This window comes from Hoplias malabaricus, chromosome 16 (assembly GCF_029633855.1).
Source record: "Hoplias malabaricus isolate fHopMal1 chromosome 16, fHopMal1.hap1, whole genome shotgun sequence".
Classification (NCBI taxonomy): domain Eukaryota; kingdom Metazoa; phylum Chordata; class Actinopteri; order Characiformes; family Erythrinidae; genus Hoplias; species Hoplias malabaricus.
In genome coordinates, this window is record NC_089815.1 from 23,940,387 (window position 1) to 23,961,964 (window position 21,578).

The 21,578-nt window shown below is 37.2% G+C and overlaps 2 protein-coding genes across 4 annotated transcripts in view; both read left to right on the forward strand.

The window, feature by feature from the left end:
- The first annotated feature begins 37 nt into the window (after positions 1–37).
- On the forward strand, positions 38–2,969 carry LOC136671543 (G-protein coupled receptor 54-like). Its single transcript, XM_066647263.1, has 5 exons — positions 38–356; positions 733–857; positions 1,054–1,189; positions 1,749–1,987; positions 2,241–2,969. Exons 1-5 carry the CDS (start codon positions 155–157, stop codon positions 2,580–2,582), a joined length of 1,044 nt encoding a protein of 347 aa, XP_066503360.1. The 5' UTR covers positions 38–154; the 3' UTR covers positions 2,583–2,969.
- A 217-nt stretch (positions 2,970–3,186) lies between these two features.
- Positions 3,187–21,578, forward strand: part of arid3a (AT-rich interactive domain 3A) — a 31,654-nt gene continuing 13,262 nt past the window's right edge. For 2 of the 3 annotated variants that reach the window (XM_066647555.1, XM_066647557.1), the window contains exons 1-3: positions 4,711–4,850; positions 11,119–11,758; positions 12,153–12,435. In XM_066647555.1, coding sequence (XP_066503652.1) covers positions 11,397–11,758; positions 12,153–12,435 — 645 coding nt within the window. In that variant the 5' untranslated portion in view covers positions 4,711–4,850; positions 11,119–11,396. Of the gene's footprint in view, positions 3,213–4,710; positions 4,851–11,118; positions 11,759–12,152; positions 12,436–21,578 lie in introns of those variants that run through there. The other variant, XM_066647556.1, reaches the window with a different exon arrangement.

Sequence of the window (21,578 nt, forward strand, 5' to 3'; positions counted from 1 at the left end):
TAAAAGGCTGGGGTTTCCCTATAAAAGCAGTGTCTGGAGCAGGAGACTCAGCAATGTGTCCCTGCTGAGTGTGAAATGGGGAGTATATCTGTCTGTCAGCTATGTGTTAATTGTGTATCCACTGCTGCTTTGTCGTTCGAACCTGAACCGGACAATGACCGAGTCCGTGAACTGCTCCAACAGCTCCGGCGGCGCTCCGTCCGCGGCAGGGGAGGCGGCTCCGCGGCTTGTGGACGCCTGGCTGGTTCCGCTGGTCTTCGGCATCATCCTGGTGTTGGGACTCGTGGGAAACTCTTTGGTTCTTCATGTCATTTCAAAGCACAGGAAAATGTGGACAGCAACCAACTTTTATATAGGTGAGTGTAATTTTAAAACAAAATATCCATTAAAACAACAAAAACAATAGTAAATATAACTATTATTACACGTTATACACTTTTGTGGAACAATAAAACACAACAGCGCAAAAAAGTTAACAAAATCAATAAATAAATAAATTATATATATATATAAAATTAAAAAATAAATAAAATTTCAGTATTTAAAAAAAAAGCTATATTTTGCATCACTGACTCGCACCCTCATTCTCACACACAGCCTATTCAAAGAACTGCACACAAGGGGGCGCTGGTTTTCATTTAGGGATTGCACCAGAAGAGGAGAGTATTGTGATTCACATCAATAACATTTTGTGTCTTTTCTGAAGTATTGTCAGTATTGTCTTGTCCTCAGCTAACCTGGCGATGACTGATATCACATTTCTGGTTTGCTGTGTGCCCTTCACTGCTGCCCTCTATCCCCTACCCAGCTGGATCTTTGGAAACTTCATGTGTAAATTTGTGAGCTACATCCAACAGGTGAGGTGTACCAAATATAATGGCTGTGTTAGAAAAGGCTTTCTCTGTATGAGAGGTATTTGTGAAAAATGTTTGAAAGGAACACTGCTGTAAAGGAAAAAAATACTATGAATTTAATTGTTCTCTTTTTAAATGCAATAACATCTTTTTTGAAATGCCTGTTCAATCAGGTCCTGTTCTGTTCTGTATGTAACAGGTATCTGCCCAGGCCACCTGTGTGACCTTGACCGTGATGAGTGTGGACCGCTGGTACGTCACTGTGTACCCCCTGCGCTCTCTGCAGTGTCGGACCCCGAGAATGGCCACTATGGTCAGCCTGGGAATCTGGATAGGTCTGCAGTCCTCTTGATGTTTTATTTTTGACCAACATTAGCTAAAAAGTATTTGTGTTACACATTAATGTCTCCGTATGAGAATCAATATAACCATTAAATGTTTCATTGCTCTTGATGAAAAAGACATATTTAAATGTTACTATATACGGTTACTGCATTAATAGCCTCTACTCTTCTGGGACAAACTGAAAGGAGGAAATAGTTTGACTGCATCCAGCCACAATAACATCAGAGAGATCTGATGGATTGTTCATACTGGACCTCTGTGCCAATCTAACTCATGCCAAATATATTGGATGGCGCTCTATCCCTCCAGGGAACATAGTTCCATTGATCCACAGACCAATGCCAGGGGGCTTTAGGCCCCTCTAGCTGACATTTGCCATTGGGCTTAGGTTAGTGATCTTGGGTTTATGTGTGGCTACTCCAGAGTAAATACTTTTCTGTGGAGATTATACAAGCTGCACAAATGAACGCCTGTGTCAGTAATGGGTACACATACATTCATTAACTAGAGGGGTTGTCTACAAACCGTTGTTTTTTTTTTTTTTGTCAGGGTCTTTCCTGGTATCTGTGCCTGTGCCTCTGTACACTAGAACTTTAGCTGGAGAGTGGTATGGGCCTCAGGTATTCTGCAGTGAGATCTTTCCCACGGCAACACACAAGAAAGCCTTCATCCTCTACAATTTCCTGGCTGTGTATCTGCTCCCACTTGTGACGATCTGTGTGTGTTATCTGGTCATGTTGCACCAGATGGGCCGGCCAACTGTGGAACCTGTGGACAGTAACTATCAGGTAATATTTGTAAAATTAATCCAAGATGTTGTGCATCATCAGTAACTTAGAGATGAACAAGTGTAATTGTAATAACACATAGTCTTTACATGTGCAATTCAATTAAATGGATTTAATAAAAGAGACTACATACAAAATTCTTGCTTTATGACAATATTCTATTATAATGTTATGATATTTGCCTGTCTCGGTTTTGTATGGCTAAGGCCATAATAACAACATACTTTTGTCTTTTCTGTACCCCTGTGACCAGCTGCAGGTCCAGAGTGAGCACAGTGCTGCTGTCAGGACAAAAGTGTCTCGCATGGTTCTGGTGATTGTGCAGTTATTTATTCTGTGCTGGGGTCCCATTCAGCTCTTCATCGTGGTACAGGCCTTTAGTCCACACTTCCACCAAGACTACTACACTTACAAAGTCAAGATATGGGCACATTGCATGTCATACAGCAACTCCTGCATTAATCCTGTAGTCTATGCCTTCATGGGTGCCAACTTCCGCAAGGCTTTCAAAAAAACTTTCCATTGCCTTTTCAAACAGCGGGTTTCTGCCACCCAGCAGCCAAACGCCAATACAGAGATGCACTATGTATCATAGGATCTGCCACTAATTAATTGGTGTAGGCCAAGAATAGTAATAGTAAAAGCCACTAATCTCCTGGAGAGGATTTACAACAGATGTTAGAACATTTTTGAGAGGATTTGATTGAATGCAGCCAAAGAATGTTGCTGAGGACAGACTGATCACAAACCTCTTTATTCCAAAAGTAGTGGATGGAGCTCATCACAGATCATTACAGGGAGCACAGGCTCAACACAGCCGGGTAGTGTTAAGGTGGTAGGATGGTAGGGTGACCAGACGTCCTCTTTTACCCGGACATGTCCTCTTTTTCAGACTTTAAAAAATGTCCGGGCGGAATTTCACAAACGTCCGGAATTTTTTTTCTAGAGTTTACATAGAATTTTCGAGAAGCGTTTCGTTCACAAACTAGTCCCGCCCTCCCCTACTCCGATTGGTTCGCTTGAGTGAGAAGGGAGCGTGGTGAAGTAGCCTAAAATCTTCTGATTGGACGGTCTGACTGTAGCGCTACCGTTATTGGTCGATAATCTTCACTGTAAACATTTAATTGGTCAGTCTGCACGTCAGTAGTCCCACCCCCCCGAGACGTGTCCTCTTTTTCATCATCTCAGATCTGGCAACCCTATAGGATGGTAGTCCATTCTACAGGTAATGCTTTCTTCTAGAAAATATACGTGTGTGTGTGTTTCAAGAATCTTATGGTGCAAGTTTTTAAATAATTAAAAGAAATTTATTGGCTGCTTTTAATAAAACACTACACTTAATGCAGTCCGATTGTAGGCTATTCAGATAACAAATTGTTTCTGAATTGAAATGTCGCTTCTGTCCTTTAGGTGGCAGCATGGCGCTACGAATGTTATTTATTTCTATTAGAAATTATCATATAAAACATTTCATTCACAGTTTCGCCAGTTTTTCATTAAAATTGTTCTCATTATCCTCATATATCGCTTCTGTATTACATATTAATTTATGACAGTAAAACAAAAGGTACTATAAAATATTTGATTTTGCAGTAAAGCCTTTGCTTTTAAATGCCTCATTCCTAATTTTTATTTATCCTTTGAAATGTTTCCGTTCATTCCATAAATATTGTTGTTCAAGCTTCAAATACATATTGCTCTAAAAAATAATCAGTGTCTTTTCTAGATGGGGATAGTCAGATATTTCACTGATGCTATTATAAAATCCTTCTTATCATTTAGTAATATAGTATACTGTAATTAAGTTAATTTTGTTTCTTTATTTTTTGTATTCCCAGTCCCTGCATATCCATCTGTTTTGACAGCTTTAATATTAGTTCACATATATATATATATATATATATATATAATTTGCAATTTGTTTTTTGTTTACTCTATGTATTTTAGTATCTTGACTATTTGTAATTGGCTGAACTCACCCAGACAAATTCCTTGTATGTGTAACATAGTTGGTGAATAAAATATTGTGATTATGACTCATTCACCTGATTGAAATGATTGGCAGAAAAGATGACTCTTTGTTTTTAATATTACAAATCCCCCAAGACGTGTGCCTCCTGATTTTGTGGTGTATTCAATAAGTGTGGGTCATTTTACGTTTCCCAGTAACGTCACATAAGTTTCCTCCTTCATGTTTGGGGACTTTTATGAATGCCGAGCTGAAAGCAAGGTCAAAGAGGCTATTCTCGGATTTAGGGGCCGTCAGCAAAGAACGTATAGCCAAACAAAAGTGCAGCCTTTTTGAACAGCTGTGCCGTTGCCATTTGGACATGTGATATTCGGAAGATTTGAGAAAACCTCTCATCCAGAGCCAGACAATTGACCTGTAAGATTATGGAGTAATGTTTGTAGATAGAGAGTAAAAAATAATCTTTATTATAAAGTCATTCCTGGATGTATTTGTCGTCTTAAAGTGAACAGACTGAAACATGCAGACGTTTCCTGGCTGATGGGGGAAGGTGGCCTCTCTCTGATTCACAGGTTTGGAATTTGCATCTGATTGCTGTTTGTCAACCAATGGTTTCCCTCAGCCACCGAGGACACGCCTCAGATTAGGCAAAGATGCGCTGTTCCTCCAAATGATATCCCATGTCGAAATCGAAACGAATTAATGTACTATTATGCCCGGCATATATGAGTTATACACCACACTGTACTGAAGGGGAAGCCTGGAGGAAACCGTTGCATCCATAAACTGGAACGCACCAACGTTACAGCGGCGAGGTTTTATTTTCACTGGAAAATCAGGAATGAGCCTTCCGTTTCCCTGGAGTGCAAATAAAACATAACGAAAGCTGAATTGGTAAGTTTATCAGGCTTGTTTATTTACTGATGGAGTCAGTGTGCCGTTTGTTGCATTACCTTTTTACCTACAAGTTATGTTCTGTTTCATGCTGAGTCCGGTAGCGGTGTAGCTTAGCCATACACAGCTGAAGTTGGCTTCTTATACGCCAGTTAGCTAACTTAATACGAATATTTCCGAAGAAAATGTGACTAGAACGAAAAAAAGTACAATATGAACCAGTGAAAACGCTGCAAATTCATCTTCCAACACCACGACCTCGTATCCGTTACGGTGTGTTTTAAAAGTCCTGCCATACGGGTGGCCTTTAATTTAAAAAACCCTGGTTCAGCGAATAATAGCCTGTGCGCTAAAGCCAGACAAACGGATTTTTACCACAGTTATATTTTGATAACGAACATTGACACTGATCTAACTTGGACCGACCGTCACCCACACTAACGACCGTCGGTGACTGGAGGAACGTCGGTATTTTTACAGTTTTACTGAGGTGAAATGGTCTGTGAAGCATTTTGTCTGGGTCGTGTTTTAAAGGCTTCGAAACCTGGATTGAAGGCTATCAGCCGTTTATCTTTCAATTATCGACTGGGGAAGTGCGATATTGATTCCTGTTTATCTATAAAACTGTTGCACATTTCCAAATGTTGTTAAATAATAAATAAACGCCACTGAAATTTCAACGAGCGAATGAAAACAAGTGCAAGATAAACAAGTTTTACTGGGAAAAATACTCCCGTTAAAGGGGTTTCGCTATGCTGCACAAAGATAGCTAGATAGCTAATTTCCTTCATGAATATTTAGGCCTACATGGAATTACCGTGTACCATAATTTTTTATATATAGGGTAAGATTAGAATATGTTTTGATAACATATCGTTATTGTAATGTTATCACGTTTTTCAGAACATTAGTCTGTTAGATTTATTGATGTAGTCCAGTGCAGTCTGTCGAATGTTGAATAAAAATCATTATTCCCAATGTTTTTCATTGCAGTTTTTAAGTTACCACGTTGTAACTGTGTTTCAAAATATTGTAGGGTACTGTGTATTGTGGAAATGGTGGTAAGCTTAATGATTTTGCGTGTGACTATATTATTCGAATTGTTGTGGCATTTATTTCTGCTTAGATTGCACTGAGCATTTCCTCTTACATCTAAACTAATTGGGAACCATAATAGGGGTTGGTGTCATAACTTGTTCACATATAGACTGTAGAGTTAGCACACAGTTGTGTTTACAGGCAACACATTGTAGTTGATAGAAGCTATATCAAAACGTCTCTTGACAATGTTTATTTGAGTTTTATTGCCTCAACGTTTAAGTATTTGATGTAAACAAAATAACAGCATGCTGAACCCTGAAAGCATGAAGACGACAAAGACTATGACCTCTAACCACTTTTGTAACTTAATCAAGAAAAATTCATAGGTGTGTTCATTCAATTTTTTATATATATTTTTGATATTCTTATTATGATTTTTGATTCTAAGAAAGTTAAGATTCAATGCAATAGTTTTTACAGGAAATAAGTTTTCATTCTGTAGTGAAACTTTCTTGCCACAAAGAATGTAAAGCTCAGCTGTACTTCAGAAATTGATAGCAAACAAACAGATGGCAAGATTATGTTTTTATAGTGAATGTCATGTGTAACACATTTGCTTTTTTACACCATGTGTTCTGTGTTTGTCTTTTCTATGGAAGGATCTGTCAAATGCCTTTTTAAAACTGAGTTTAAACATTGCAGGTTAAATGTTGTTACACATGTTGAGAATCAACTCATAAAGAAAAGCTTTGAAAAAAACTATGTCAAAAGTGATTTTATCAATGTTTTCATAGTATTTTTAAGAGATTCTTAACAAACCCCTGTTCTATGATTGGACCTCAGTGGATTAGAAACGTATGGTCAGCGATCAGGTTTAAAATCTTTAACAAGGTATGTTATTCATTAGTCAGCCTTGATTATGTGCACTCTTAATCGAGAATCCATTTCACTGCCAGACTTGTTTTGCAGTAATATACAAAATGGATATAGATGACATACGTGGCAGCATGTTTGCTGAATGTCAGTCAAATGGACTTGGCATTCAATTGTTGAGCAAAATCCATTGCCAAGTATTTGCAGAAGTCTGTCAGATTGTGGAAGCTTTCTTGCAAATATTTAAATCTTTTCAGCCACTGGGCTCTTATTTGCTGGTTGTCACAAACCCATCATTTCCATTTCAAGTTAGTTTTTTATTTTTTTTTCTTGTGTTGAGTTTAGACCACAGGATGTGACACCCAGATTTGTTCTTGCTTTTAAAGTGGACACGTTTGTGTATTTAGATATGTCAGCATGTGATCATTTCCTGAAATGTATGTATAGACACATGAACGAAACTTTTAGAAGAATTTAGAATATATGAAATGCTCATTATTTTGCTGCTTTGAATTGAAGGGAAATGACTGAATTCGGTTTGTTCATGTGTCCAGATGTAGCATTTGGTAAATGGGTTTTGTCTGTGAGGCAAACAAATAGTTTGTTTTGATATTTGAATATATTACATGTTTTAGGGCATTTGAATTTTAACATAATTTGGTTGCATTCCAAACTACCAGCAAATTTGTCATACTGGTAAAAGTGTTTGGTGAATATGAAGTAAAACTGACAAGAGCCACGTGTTAAAGGAATACAGCAGTGCAATAGCTTATTTTATGTTTAGTAAGAAAAAAAACAACTGGCTCAAGAACTTGTTCTTTGTCTAGCTTTGTAATTCAAACTAAACAGGTGCCTGAGTAGTAAACCAATTAGCTGTATAGTGTTTTTCAACCCAGAGAGGTGTTTCTTCATGAATGAGGGTGTGGGGTGCATGGTTTTGTGTATTGATAAGACACGACACATGGGCAAAGTTGTCTCTAAGCCAGCCCTCCTATGGCTTTTTTTTTTTCTTTAAGGATCACAAATTCTTGCTCAAGCTAGTTGAACAGGTTTCCACTTGGTGTGTTACCAGGCAGAATTGGTTTCATATTTCTTCTCAGCCCATGTAGGTTATTGCTGTCTTTAGATTGAAGCATATATCCAGTATATGTTTGAATATGGACATAAAGTATGCCTTCTTGGAAGATCTGTTTTTATCAGCTATGGAAGCTGTTTATGTGACTGGAGAAGACAGGGTGGTTTATGGATTTATAACTCTGATAAATTGTTGGTTATGTGCCATAGCATGCTTGGCAAGTTGTCCATTCTTTGCTTAAACTTGATGAATGACATTATTGTTACCTTGCTTCGTTCAGTAGCACCAAAGTTCTAACAAATTAGCTGTGTTTACATAGCAGTATTTAGTCTCCATACAAGCCTGTGTGTTTTACTTCAGAAAGAAAGAAACAGTGGCTTGGCCATCTCTCAGCTGTCTATAGGCCAATATCCACTTGTTCTAGTGTGTTTGGCACAGTGTTTTTGCTTTCCTGCCAAAATGTCAGCCGAGTGGAAAAGCAGTGATTTCACACTCTGGGCCTGTGCCATGAGGAAATCCTGCCTTAGATGATTGTGATATTTTTGCCTATTTAAACCATGGCTTGGCTCCCGTTTTTTCAGATGAATATTTTCCAGCCACGCGGAATTGTCACAATATTTGATTTAGAGGAAAAATGTGTAGTCACATTTTTAATTACTACCATTGTTTACCACTGTAGGTGTAATTGCATCTTTGCCCTGTAAGCACTTTCAATAAAAGTTAAATGCAGTTTTTAAACTGCATAGCCTTTAATTGTCAGGTAACACCACAGAAAACACATAGCTGCTAGCCAGTAGTGTTCAATAAGTTTATCCAGTATACCGCGCTCTCAATATGGATATCAAACAATTGCTGTTTCAGCAGTAAATTGATAAGGCTGGCTAATATCGGATATACGAAAGAATTTGCCTGTGACATTTGTACTCTGCATTCAAACTCTTTCACTTCCTTCTTTAATTCCAGCTTAGTCTCGATTTTGTGAGGAACGGGGTCCTGATTTTTTTCAGTCCTATGGGTAATAGGAAAGAAAGGCTTTTATTATATTCTACTTTGTGTTCAGGTTTTAGTTCTGTGTTTTTTCTGTGGTGTGAAATTTCTAGGAGTGGAGTTATTTTGTCTTCCAGAACAAAAGTAAAATCCAGTCAGTAGATCCAATCCGTGCCAGTCCCGTAAACGTGCAGAAAAATATTTTTAATATTTACCACAGAATAAAAGCATGTGGTTCCTCATACTGAAAGACTTGCTGTGGTTTCAGCATTGGCATGTTATGGCCTTTATAATTTCAAGTCATAGAGAACAGGGAGAGCTGCACGAATAAGGTTATTAGAGGAAATTCCTTCTTTATATGGCTCACCATATTAATTATATGGGCTTTTTCGTCTGATAGATTGTGGACAACAAAATGCTTGGCTCATGTGGAGATTGATCACTGAATGACTAATCTTTGTGGTTAACGTTTGATGGAGGTAAATTTTCTTTCCATTAAGATAATGCTTGTAGGAATGTAGAGGGCTGCTATGTGCTTTCAAACAGCAGAAAGGACAATGATTTTTTTCCCCCAACGGTAAGCACTGTTATGTTTTCTTTTCTTGCTGCATCTCACGTTATGTTGCTAGACTGATGTTACTCTGAAATTGTGCAGTGAAAGCCTGTGACGTTACATCCTGTCCTTGAAAGGAGGGCTGAATGGTGTAAACAACAAACAGCTTGCCTTTTCAAGGCACCAACATAAACCTCCAAGGCTCAGTTTAACAACCAGTATCCAGACCCACATATCCTTAATTCTCTAAATTATGTTGGTCACTGCTCTGTAAATCTGTCAATTTTTACTTGTATGTGCATTACATACTTCATAGTTTGTTTTTTTTGGTGCATGGTAAAATATAGTACATCTCAGAGTGTCATATCCCGTATAAGAATGTGGGTTCTCAACAAATTTATGGAGTCAACTATCTCTGAGATTCCTCTTTGTGGTTTGATGTTTTGCCAAACTGTTCCTTTATATGTCTACTCTGGGGCCTGGCATGTTCTTTTTGATTATGATATAACCTCTTATAAGCGGTAACACAGCTGTAGATGTGGGTCTCTTTATCTAAGTGGAATTAGACCCTTACTGCTTTCCTTATCTCCTGTCCTGTTTGTTCAGGCCTTGCAATCTTCACCACTCCTCTCTCAGCCCCCCTACCTCATCCTGGCAGTAGGGGGAAGTTGGATTAGCCTATAAACTGTCTTTCACCTCCTAGGACTCTAATACGCATGTTCCCCATAGACACGTATTTGTGATATAGTATTATGTAGCAGCATGTTTGACTTTGTAGTATGAAATCTGCCAGCATTTCCATCCGATGATATTTCTTAGAAGACATTTGATTTGATGCCCAGCCCAGTTGACGTGTTGCAGAGAATTTCTGCTGTATTTGTGTGATATATTTGATAAGTGTGTCGAAAACCTTTTGTAAAACCTGAGGGTACAGTGAATGAAGTGGCATATGAAGCAATTCATGAAGAAATCTTTCTGTCTGATGTTTCCCAATTACAGTTTGATGTGAATTTTTTTTTTTTAAAGGACTCTTCCTCCTTCATTCTAGAAATAAAGGTGTCCTAAAAGTTCTCATGTTCATTTTATATGGTTTAGTAAGTGATTGTAGTTATCACATGACATTTATAGTGTTATTGTCTTATTATATCGGTCATATATTGAAGCAAGGCTAATTAACTAAATTAAACACTTTGGATCTGCCATTGGAGATGTATTTATATTAGTTAAAGGGGCACTTTGACTAAATATAACAGCACATTTGTTAAAGACATTTTGAGAATTCCTAAGGCATTCAAACTAATTGATTAACAAAAATATATATAAATAAATAGCACAGTGTCTGACTGATTTTCTGAAATATATGTTTGTAGTTGTAAGCTCCTTACAACGGTAAATACCGTTCTAATTATTATTTTCTGCCTCTTAGGAACACACCTAAGAGTCAGTCACTATAACAGAAGTGGATTTGATCTGAGAAATTGATAAACAATTTGGAGTAAAATCTAAGTAGATTTTACCTTTTAAAGTATTATATACCGCCTAAGGCACTTGATATACATATGCTATCTTTGTTTTTGTGGTATATATGTTTCAGAATATACCATGTGGCAAGACTTATAGACAGTTTAGTTTGGTGGAAAAGAGAAGTCAAATAGATGGAGGTGCATTTTCATCATAATATTTCACAACGATTTCACTAATGCTTGTCCTCTCTTTCTTTTTTTTCTATTTCTCTGTAGAGCTTGGCACACTCTGTGGAGGAGAGATCCTCATCTATGAAGTCTGCTGCAGTCCGTACTGTTACGGAGAGCCTTGTTTTACCCAAAGTTGGTCAGATACTCAGGAACTTCCCTGATTAACAGTCTAGCAGAGGAAGTCACTTTCCCTTTGAGAGCTGTAAAGTATTCATCTTTTGAATTGAAAAGCCTACCCCTTAGAAAGTAGTTCATTTGATCGGTGCCTCTTTGTTGAAGAGAAGGGGGAAAGGAAGTGCTATCCTTGTCCTGTTTGCCTGGAGATGAAGCTGCAGGCAGTAATGGAGAACTTGCACAGGCAACAGAGGGCCAAGTTGCTCATGGAGATGGAACAGCAGCAGCAACAGCAGCAACAACAACAGAAGCAAATGGGAGAGTTGCAGAATTCATCCCCTTCAGGAGAGGATCTGAAGCTAAGTTCAGCTTCCGAGACTGAGCGTGCTCAAATGGCCGCACTAGCCGCAATGAGGGCTGTGGCGGCCGGATTGCAGAGGCAATCCACAGCAGACAGCCCGATGTCACAGCACAGCAGTGCTGAGGAGGACGATGAGGATGAAGGAGAGGAACAAGAGGAAGGAGAAGAACAATACAGGGACATGATGGAGTCAGAAGAGGAGGAGCAAATGTAAGTCTAAACATAAGTGCACTTTTATGATAATAAATGCTAATAAAAATAAATACTAAATGCTAATTAATTATATTCAAGAATTTCCTTAGTAGACCTTAGGTATTACATTGTGATTAATTGTATCAGGAGATATGAGGCTAGTGTAGCTAAAAAGTAATGGAATCTTATGTACATTCATTTAACATTAGACACAAGTCTAAAATAATACTCCTGCTTTTCGCTTTCTATGTTGTTTCCCAGTCTTGTCATTGTTAGTCTTTGAGGATCACTGTCCTGCATATTGCCTCCTCTATTACACCAATATCAGTGCAAGGAAGCCCATAATGCTTAATTTGAACAAGTCAAAAATATTTAAGTTACGTTTTCCTTTTCTAATTTCTTATATGAACAGAAAGCAAAAGTGGGATGAGGATGACTTTGAGGGGGAGATGGAGGAAGATTATGATGATGATCTTGCTGATGAAAGGCTGCAAGCAAGCCATGAGGCTGTAGCCCCGGGAAGAGGAATCCTGCTGTTGCCTCATCGTCAGCTCCACCCTCACTCACAGCTGCTGAAACCCCGGCCGGGGTCCGAATCAGAGCCACGAGCCTCCAGCCTTTCAGCCCACCCCTCACACAGCCAGCTTCAAGGCCAGGACCATGCAGACTGGACCTATGAGGAACAGTTCAGACAGGTAGGCTTGGGTACTATCAAAACCAGACTGATAATAAATATGTATTTTTGCTTTGTCCATGTGGGGATCTGCAGGTCACAAAACAATTTTTTAAAGAACGAGTTTAACTTGTCATCGCTGTGGGGCACTGTGTTTATTCAGTCAATCCATAGAGAATGTTGTTTCTGTGAACCAATCAGAAATGTACAGTATGTTAACATTCAGAAATATATATCAGCTCAGGAAAACTCAGCATTAAAAGAAGGTCAGTATCTCAAGTAGTGAAAGTTATTTAATGTCATCAAACAGTGCACAGAGTGCAAAATGGTCCAAATGGTTGGATTTATACATAGACGATATGAGAATATTTTATCAGGTGTTGGTACCAAATGCCATGATTCTGTGGATATAGTCAGTATTTGACGAGTGTTAACCAGCGTCCCTGTTTCAACAAAAAGCATGATTGGTCCTGTGTTATTTTTATGTATTTCAGTATATGAAATGTTGAATGACATTAATTTAATTCATAATGCTTATAAGATTTTTTTAAATGTAATTATTATAATCGCACACAGGATAAGATGTGCTATACCAACCCATTAGAGCTTCATCACACTCTCTTCCTACCTGTAGCCACAGAATTGTTCCTACACCTCAACACAAAGCTGTGGCCGTTTATGATCCCATTAGCAACATTTAATAGTATCCTACACCTACCCACTAGGGTTGCTTTGGTCATTTATGATCCATTAATGGCACTAATCATGCATAGTTTTTTTTTAATAATCCAACCTCAGAAAAACAATACATTGTGATACATAATGTATAATGCGAAAATGTCATTATACAGGGGGGTCCTCGGTTTACGATGTTGATCCGTTCCTACGTCGCGTCGTAAACTGATTTTCGGTGTAAGTCGGAACATATGTACATACTGTACGTAAATAACATACTGTAAGCACTTATCCTATCCTAACACCTATCCTCCTTGGTCCCGAGCCGCTTAACCGTGTATTCTTCCGCCGCGCACACCAAACACGAAGTTCGCGTTACAGCGTTTACGACGCAAAACCACTTAAGTCAAAACAAGGCTTTATACAGTAAATGGGAGATGTGTCGTAACCACGAAACATCGTAACTCTGGACTGACGTAACCCGAGGACCTCCTGCATATAATTGTATTGAATGTTTGCCATATTGTCTGTTCACTCTCAGTCTTTGAGTCATGTCGGTTTAGAGGTTGTACAAGGTGTTCAAATGTGTAGGGTACTGTAGGAGGTGACAAATGCAGTAGTGGATGATTGTTATTTGAGAAATAACTTAAAATAGTTGGAAACAGTGATTTTAAATACATTAATTGTAATATAGAATTCAAATTAACATTGAGCGTGCTGGTTTCTATGAAAATTTATTTGTCAAATTTAGGAGCTAGTCACATACTTTTCAGTCATGACGTGCGCTGACTGTACAGTAATAAATGGTGAACGTTTTGTATTTACAGAAAGTCTCGCACTCATGAAATTATACCACACTGGTTACTGACACCCAGAATTTCCAAAGGCCTTGTTTATAGAATGCACCACTATGGCTGAAATAAATTGGGTAACAAAAATTTCTATCAAGTTGCATGTAATTATGGTGGGTATTAATTAAATAAACAGTCAGTAAGGAATTTATGCAGCTGGTTTTGGAGTTTGTGCTTTCATGCTTGATTAGAGAACTAGAAAAGGGCCTCCCGTGTTGCATTTTATTTTCTAATGGCCAAGTGGGAGCCCCCTGCAGCCAGTTTGAATTTCACAAAAGATGAACCAAGTGCTTGTTTGCTTCGAGTAATAACATATTTAAGGGGTTATGTTTTGATTTGCTGAAATGCCGCTGTTTCATGTTGACAAATACCAAGCCAAATTTTTCAAGGTTAGTTGATGGAAAAATTATTACGATTATATTACAAATGTTAATAATTTTGACTTGATTTAAAAAAAAATAATTCATCTGTTTGTTTTCTTAAATACTTAAATTCATGTCCTGCCAATATGAAGATATTTGATGATTTTAAATATAAATCATCCCTACAATTTTCTCTTATTTTAATAAGCGTAGTCTGGTGCCATTTATACACATTCAGTTCCACTTTGCAGTTGATTTGATTGATTGATGCTAACTAAATTATGAGTAGTGCCAGCTTTTGATTATAACTTCTGTATTTTTTGTCTTGGCCACAGTCTAAAACGAAATTCTTAGTTTTGTAAGGCAGAAGCATAAATGCAAATGTTTGTGACTGATGAGGAGTAAAGAACAGCTGCTACTCTTCCTGAGTCTTGTCGTGTGATGTGTGAAGTACATGTGCTGCTAAAGCTGACAGTTGTTCTGTCCATGTAGATCGTATTGTATAAAAATACTGTTAAGACTTAATGAAAAGTTCTGTTTGTCAGTAGATCTCCAAATCAAGCTATCACTAGAATACGTGGAAATTGGTGACAGTTAATCAAGGTTTGCAGTGTTCTGACAGTTAAGATAATGTTACACAATCGCCATGTAGGGACGCTTGTGTAATATATGGTTGAGAACCTGTGCCCCTCCCCCAATCACTTTTTGTAGGAGCATAACATGAGGAAACTTTTTAACACAAAGGTTAAACTACAGTTTCCGTCATTCAGTGCATCCAGCTGAATGTAACTGATGTGAACAAATATATGATAAAAGTCAAAAGTTCTTTCACCTAATTTTATAAAATGTTTTGAATAATAAATAAATGTTTCCTTTGGTGGTCTTTATATGTTTAATAGAATGCAGCTTAGGTTTAGCTGCTTTTATTTGCAAACTGAAGTAAGTTCTACAAATCAATTAATCTCCAGAAACATTGTGATTTATTAGGAAAATGTGATTTTATAAACAAGAAACTATGATTTCTTAATTCTGCTGAACATTTATTTTACTGACTGAAGTGATTTCCAATATTTTCACTTACCAACATGAGTGTTAAAACATTTAGAATTCCATTCCTGTAACACACTCCAGAAGATTTGGAAGAGCCTAAATATAAGATAGCAAAGTTTATAGAAAATTCCAGTTATGTCGATTACAAAAACAAGACAATAATCAGTTGAATAAATGATATCAAATGAGAATTCACAAAATTCTCACTCCTGGCAAGCAAATAGAAATCATGGCTTACCAGAGAGAAATGTTAAATAATTCAATAAAACATTTTTATTTAGAAAGAATTTGTCTTTCACCGTCTACTTTATATTATATTGCAGAAAGATTCAGGAATTCACAAGAGAGAATTAAAAACATCTTACATTAACTAAGCAAAAACTTATTGTGGTTTGCTAATATTGTATTGATACTGTGTGCTGTGCAAGTCTTTCCACATCTTTCTCTATCTTGTCCTTTGGAAGGGCTCAATTAAATTTTTTTTCAAAAGAAAATAAGTAGTCCATAAACTTCTAATACCTATTTCATGATGATGTATTTTGATGTGTTTGCATGCACAGGTTGGGAAGGGTTAATGCATAGCAGTTTATTTTGGGCAGGTGGGTGGAGGCCGTTTTGGAATGTGCCTGAGGGAAACTGATAATCTGAAACTGACAGACTTGAGCAGAGTATAACAACACGTCTCTCTTATTCAACGTCATTTAGAACCCCTCTCAAATGATCTCTGGCCCAGTTTGACAAAATGTAATATCTCAGGTGGGAAATTGATATCAAACATTCCATAAGAGAGTGGACTGTTTCACCAGCTAATGGTGAAGCAGGTCAGGTTATCCTATAGTTTGCTGACAAGGGCTTTTCAATTTTAAGAATATCTACCCGCCCAGCTTCTAATTTTGATATGGCTATAATTAATCACACATAAAGGCACGCTGCCAAACTGCTTCTGATATAATTATCAGGCCTGACCATGCAGCTGAATGAAGAAAGAAACTGATTTAATTTTAGGTATCAGAATGTAACACCATCATGTCACCAGTGCCAGGTGACAGTAGACTGATTTGTAGCCTATTCTGTTGTTGAGCCAAGTCTGTGGTTTTTATTAAACAGGACTGACAACTTCCTTAAAACAGGTTTGTTTTTATTCATGTGCACTCAGCAAATTATTCCTTTATTATACTGGGATTAATAGATCCCAAATATACAGCTTTATATTTTTCTTCAAATGTATTTGTAGAATTTTGGTATTTTGGGTATTTTCTAAGAATTGCATTTTTAAATATCAACCATTAAAAAAGGATAATTTTGTGAAACCTATGCACTATTTATTTATGCATGTATTTATTTATTCTTGGATGACGTAGGTGTCCAATTACATAAACTTCCTGGGGCAAACGAAAAGGCGGAAAACTTTGATGTCTCATCTCTATGGTAAATGTACCCAGCAGGCCAAATGCAACACAGATGGACAGTAAATGGGACAGGGATGTGTTTAAAAATTCATTGCACTCTCTATAGTGAGTCTCCATTTGAAAGCCTTGTATAAAAGATTGATGCCTGTAGTGGGCAGAGGAAAACTGTGGCTATTGAAACCATTGTACCAATTTGGAGATAACACTGTATCTTGATTCTGGGTTCATTTTCATCATGTGCTATAGTTATACACTAATATATTATAAACATTTTTATTTACTTGTTTATCTGAACCAGAACATCACTAAATGTATTATTATTATTTTATGTAAAGTTTAATTTGGTTAAATCATGTCTCAGTTATAATTTTTTTTTTTTAAGTAATTGAGCATGTGTCTCATCTTTGATTATAGATCACTTTCACGTTTACTAGCCTGCTGTTAGTTAGCCTAGATTGGCACACACTCTTGGAAAGAGGCACACACTTTTGGTCTTAGGCTTGGTGGAGAATTGCAGCTGCTCTTATGGTCCCTTTTCATTGGTCATCATAACATCTTGTATCTGTTTTTGGGGTTTCACTCAAACAAATAGCTCCCTGTGGTCATCATGTTCAGGCTACATGTGAGTACCATCTCAAAGCCCAGCAGTGGCTTTTCTGCAGTTGTATTTGAAATAAAATAACTTGGTGTTAATATATTTGTCAAGGGAGGGTTTGTGTACTGGGTGAGTTTAAAGTGTGCTGGGATGGATTGCAGAATTGGCATATGGAGTTTTTATTGTCACTGTGTGTAGCTTCTGGAGAGGGCATTGCAAATGTTATTGGCCCTTAATTACTTAATTTAACAGTATGCATATAGTTTCACAGCTCTCATTTGATAAGATTTTTTTGTGTGGCAGTCTCCTTAACAGTGTGTATTGGTGTTATATCATGTTTAAAAATAGTATAATTAATGGAAAGCATAATTACATGTTGGGAAACACCTGTACTTAAAACAAATATCTCAGGCATCTGTATCCATCCAATTTATCTAGTCTGTAAAATTGATTCTACCAAAAAAAATTTTGAATTAATCTTTAAGTCTGTTTTCTAAGTTCTCTGTCTTTGAGGAATAGCATTGTGTCACCATCATGAAAGGGTTACATTACATTTTGTTCCCCTATTTAAAACAGTAATCTTTCTTATTGGTATATCTCTTAACTATATTAATTGCATCACACCCTGTGCCAAATAGTATATGTAGGATTGAGCAATATATATGTATAATAAAATCAGCTTAAAGTCAGGTCTGTATGTAAATCTCTTTTTATTATTATTATTATTATTATTATTAACCGGATGGTGGTCTACTGAAGTTTTCTTGAATTGGCATTTATGGGTTTGTGAAACTCATGGTGCTAACAAGACCACTTAGAGAAAAATGATATGGCAAAGACCCATGTTCCTTTTCCTAGAGAAGAGAAATAAGAGATGTGTTGAACTGTGGCCAAGCAGTGCACGCTTCAGTGAGCAATACCTTTTTGGCAGAGAACCTGAAAGTTGGAAGCTGTTGAACATTTTGTGAGCAGCAGTCAAGTTGCTGCCAGAGGAGTGTGTAAGCTCAGGATTCTGGAAACTGGCAGCTTCTCAACTTGGAGTAGAAGGAGTGGGGAGCCACTGCAATGTAAACAAAGATTGCATAAAGGCTTAGTGTAGCACTTTTCCTCTCTGCTGCTTTTTTGCATGTCAGGCTTGTTTCTCATGCCGGAGTATGTTTTACTATTTAACCTTCAAATACATACCTTAAGATTATACCTAAAAAGTTTCCAGAAGTAGTATTTCCAAATGTTGTCTTAATAAAGCCGCATTTGTAATATACAAAATAAAAGTAGATAGACTTTATAAAATTCTTTGTGGTTTGATAAGCCGTAAATCCGAAACAGCAACTTAATATCACAGTTCTTTTTAACATCTGTTAATGTAAGCTAAGTTGAGCTTTCAGATACTTGTTATTTTTTTTATATATATATATATATGTCAGCTGACGAGAAATGAACAAATTGAGGGTCATCAGAGGTTAAATGTTTGTCCATCCTATTATCGATTGGGCCGCACTGGCCACGTGAGTTTGGTGCTGTCATTAAGGCCTGTGATATTCTGAAGAGTTCACAGGAGGAACCTCTGTAGTAAATGAGTCATTGATTATTGCTGCATTAGTTGCTTCTCAACAAAAACAGTAAGCTGAGCAAACGGGGGAGCACTTCTCCAGACATAACATCACCCACACTATCATATCTCTTCCTCTGCCTTCATTTCCTCTTCTGTTCATCAGTCCACATGTTTACTGCTACAGCTGATATTTGTGCGCCTGCATGCCAGACTAGTCTGATAAAAGCAGTGGAATTAGAAGAATTTTGGTTTTGCTTTGAAATGTTTTAATGCCATTGCTATCCGTAATCATAATCAGTGTACCGTGCTTGTATAATTGTGGTGTATGTGCTCTGATTCACGTTCCTGGTGGTTCCATTAAACCAGCCCTGTCTGTAATTTAAAATTAAGTTTGGGATCACGATGTTCTTCATCATCTTCAACGTGATCTCATTTGTGTTTATTATTGACAGTTTGCAGAGCATAGTACCGTTTTGTTTCTGTATGTGCAAAAACGGGAACTGAAATGTGAGCTGCTGCTGTTTTGGTTAATCCTCAGTCGAAACATCCGAAGATGTTCACGTTGGCAGTTGCAAGACATGTATATGCTGAAATTTGCATGTTTCTCTGTGGGTAAAAAATCAGAACTAAAACTACTGTTAAAAAAAACAAAAAAACAAAAAAAAAAGGTGCGAGGACACAGTGTCTCCCTGAGTGCAGGAAATCTTGCTTTTGCAGGCCATGCAAATGCATTCTCTTTACATAAAAGAGGGAGCCATGCCAACTTTTTTTTTTTTTTTTTTTAGATTCTTTTGTGTTTGCTCTGGCCTTTTGTCCCTTATCAGCTTGATTGGAATTTGATGGAGGTGGAGGAATTCAGACAGAACAGAACAGGCCCCAGCCTGCTGCTCTTTGCTCCATTTCCTTTACTGTAATGTATAGTCTCCAGTTAGAGTTGAGCAAACATTAAAGCATTACAAACTATGATTGTACATTCATTTATTATCCACATAAGTTAAATAGGAATGGACGTTAATCAGCTTGAAAGTTGACAAAGCATACAGACCACTGATAAAGATGTCCCTGGGACAACAGTTCAGTTAGAACTTTTGCGTCTCATGGGAAAGATCACATAGCTGCACATGCCACAATGTTAAATTTCATTTCCTGATGTGGAAGAAGATAAAACTGACTCAGTTAACGCATGACTTGCGAGATTGCTAAATACAAAAGTAATTTGAATAATTAATAAATTTTTGGACTTTCAGGTTTCGCTCTGCTGACGTGAGTTCAGCAATGTGCAGGTGTTCATCACAGTTGTACTGTGGCCTTGGGTATGGAAGCCCTGACTATTGTTTCTTCACAATGCCTCTCCCTTTTATGAAAGAGAACTTCTGCCGGGTCCACCCTTCATTCAGCCATGGAGCTCTCATAGCATGCTCAGTCTTTATCTATTCTATGGCAAGTTGAGCAAAATCTTCTCCTTTCTGCTGAACCTGGCCAGTTGTTTCCTGCCCTTCCCCCACCTCTGCTTGCTGTGTCGCAAATGCAATCGTCAGGTGTGAAATGCCGTTACAGGGTTTCAAGACAGGTAGCTCATATATCACCACGAGCCTAGCATCAGGTCTGTTGAATGTTCATGGTGGAGGATAGAATTTTGTATTCTCATTTGTGGAAGATCTTCAAATTGTGTTCATTGAACAAAAGATTTCGAATACAAATTGAATTACAAAAAGACAAAATAATTCAAATACAAAGTTGCAAGATGACCAATGGTTAACTAAAGAACAAACATACATATACATATCTTGAAATTATCATCTTTATAGGAGAAGGAAAAAAACCTTTTAGAGAGAATATTTTATTCCTATTTTCTATTGGTCCATTCATCATAAAATTTTCACAAAGTGTGAAGGACAAATGATGTAGTAAATGGTGATACACGTTTGTCTTGGGACAGCCGTGATATATAACATTATTTATATAAGTAGATATATAAAAAGACTTGCGTGCAATTTTCCCCTGAAATGTTTGCTGTTCATTCAGTTTTGTTTATGTCCCTTTACAAATGATGGCGGTATGAGCCTTATGTAAATAAAAATTGACATTTGGACAACGGACAAAACTATATATAATTCAGAGTTCAGGATTTTTCTGTTGTGCTTTTAGCTATATGTAATATGCTTAATTTTGTGCGAAATGAAGGAACCCAGAGAAAAAAATTATTATAGATATATATATATTTTTAAACAAACTATTTTATTTACAAACTTTTGTTTTAAATTAGTTTGCAGCATACCTCTGTTGACCCATTAATACCACATGTATTGCCTTACTGTAATATGTTCTTACATACAATGGCAACAAAACTTAAGATTTATATCTATAGGCTGCTGCAATAACATGGTGTCTTTGCAGTATGTCTTGGATGCAGTATGTCAAATTTGTCTTGGATTAGTATGTTTTTATATCATGTAGTTTTGTCCTCCAAGTCTCTGGCAGACAAATTGGTTTGTTTCTGCTGCAAAGATAGGGGGTTGGGGTTGTACAAGCACAGCATTATCATCGTAACAACTGAATCCTGTGAAGGTAGCCCCTGAGAACAATGAATGGTGTCAATTAGCCTTATTTTGTCTTTCTACAAGCCTTACTTGCTCTATGGGTGTTGATAATGCTGATCAGACCGGTTGCT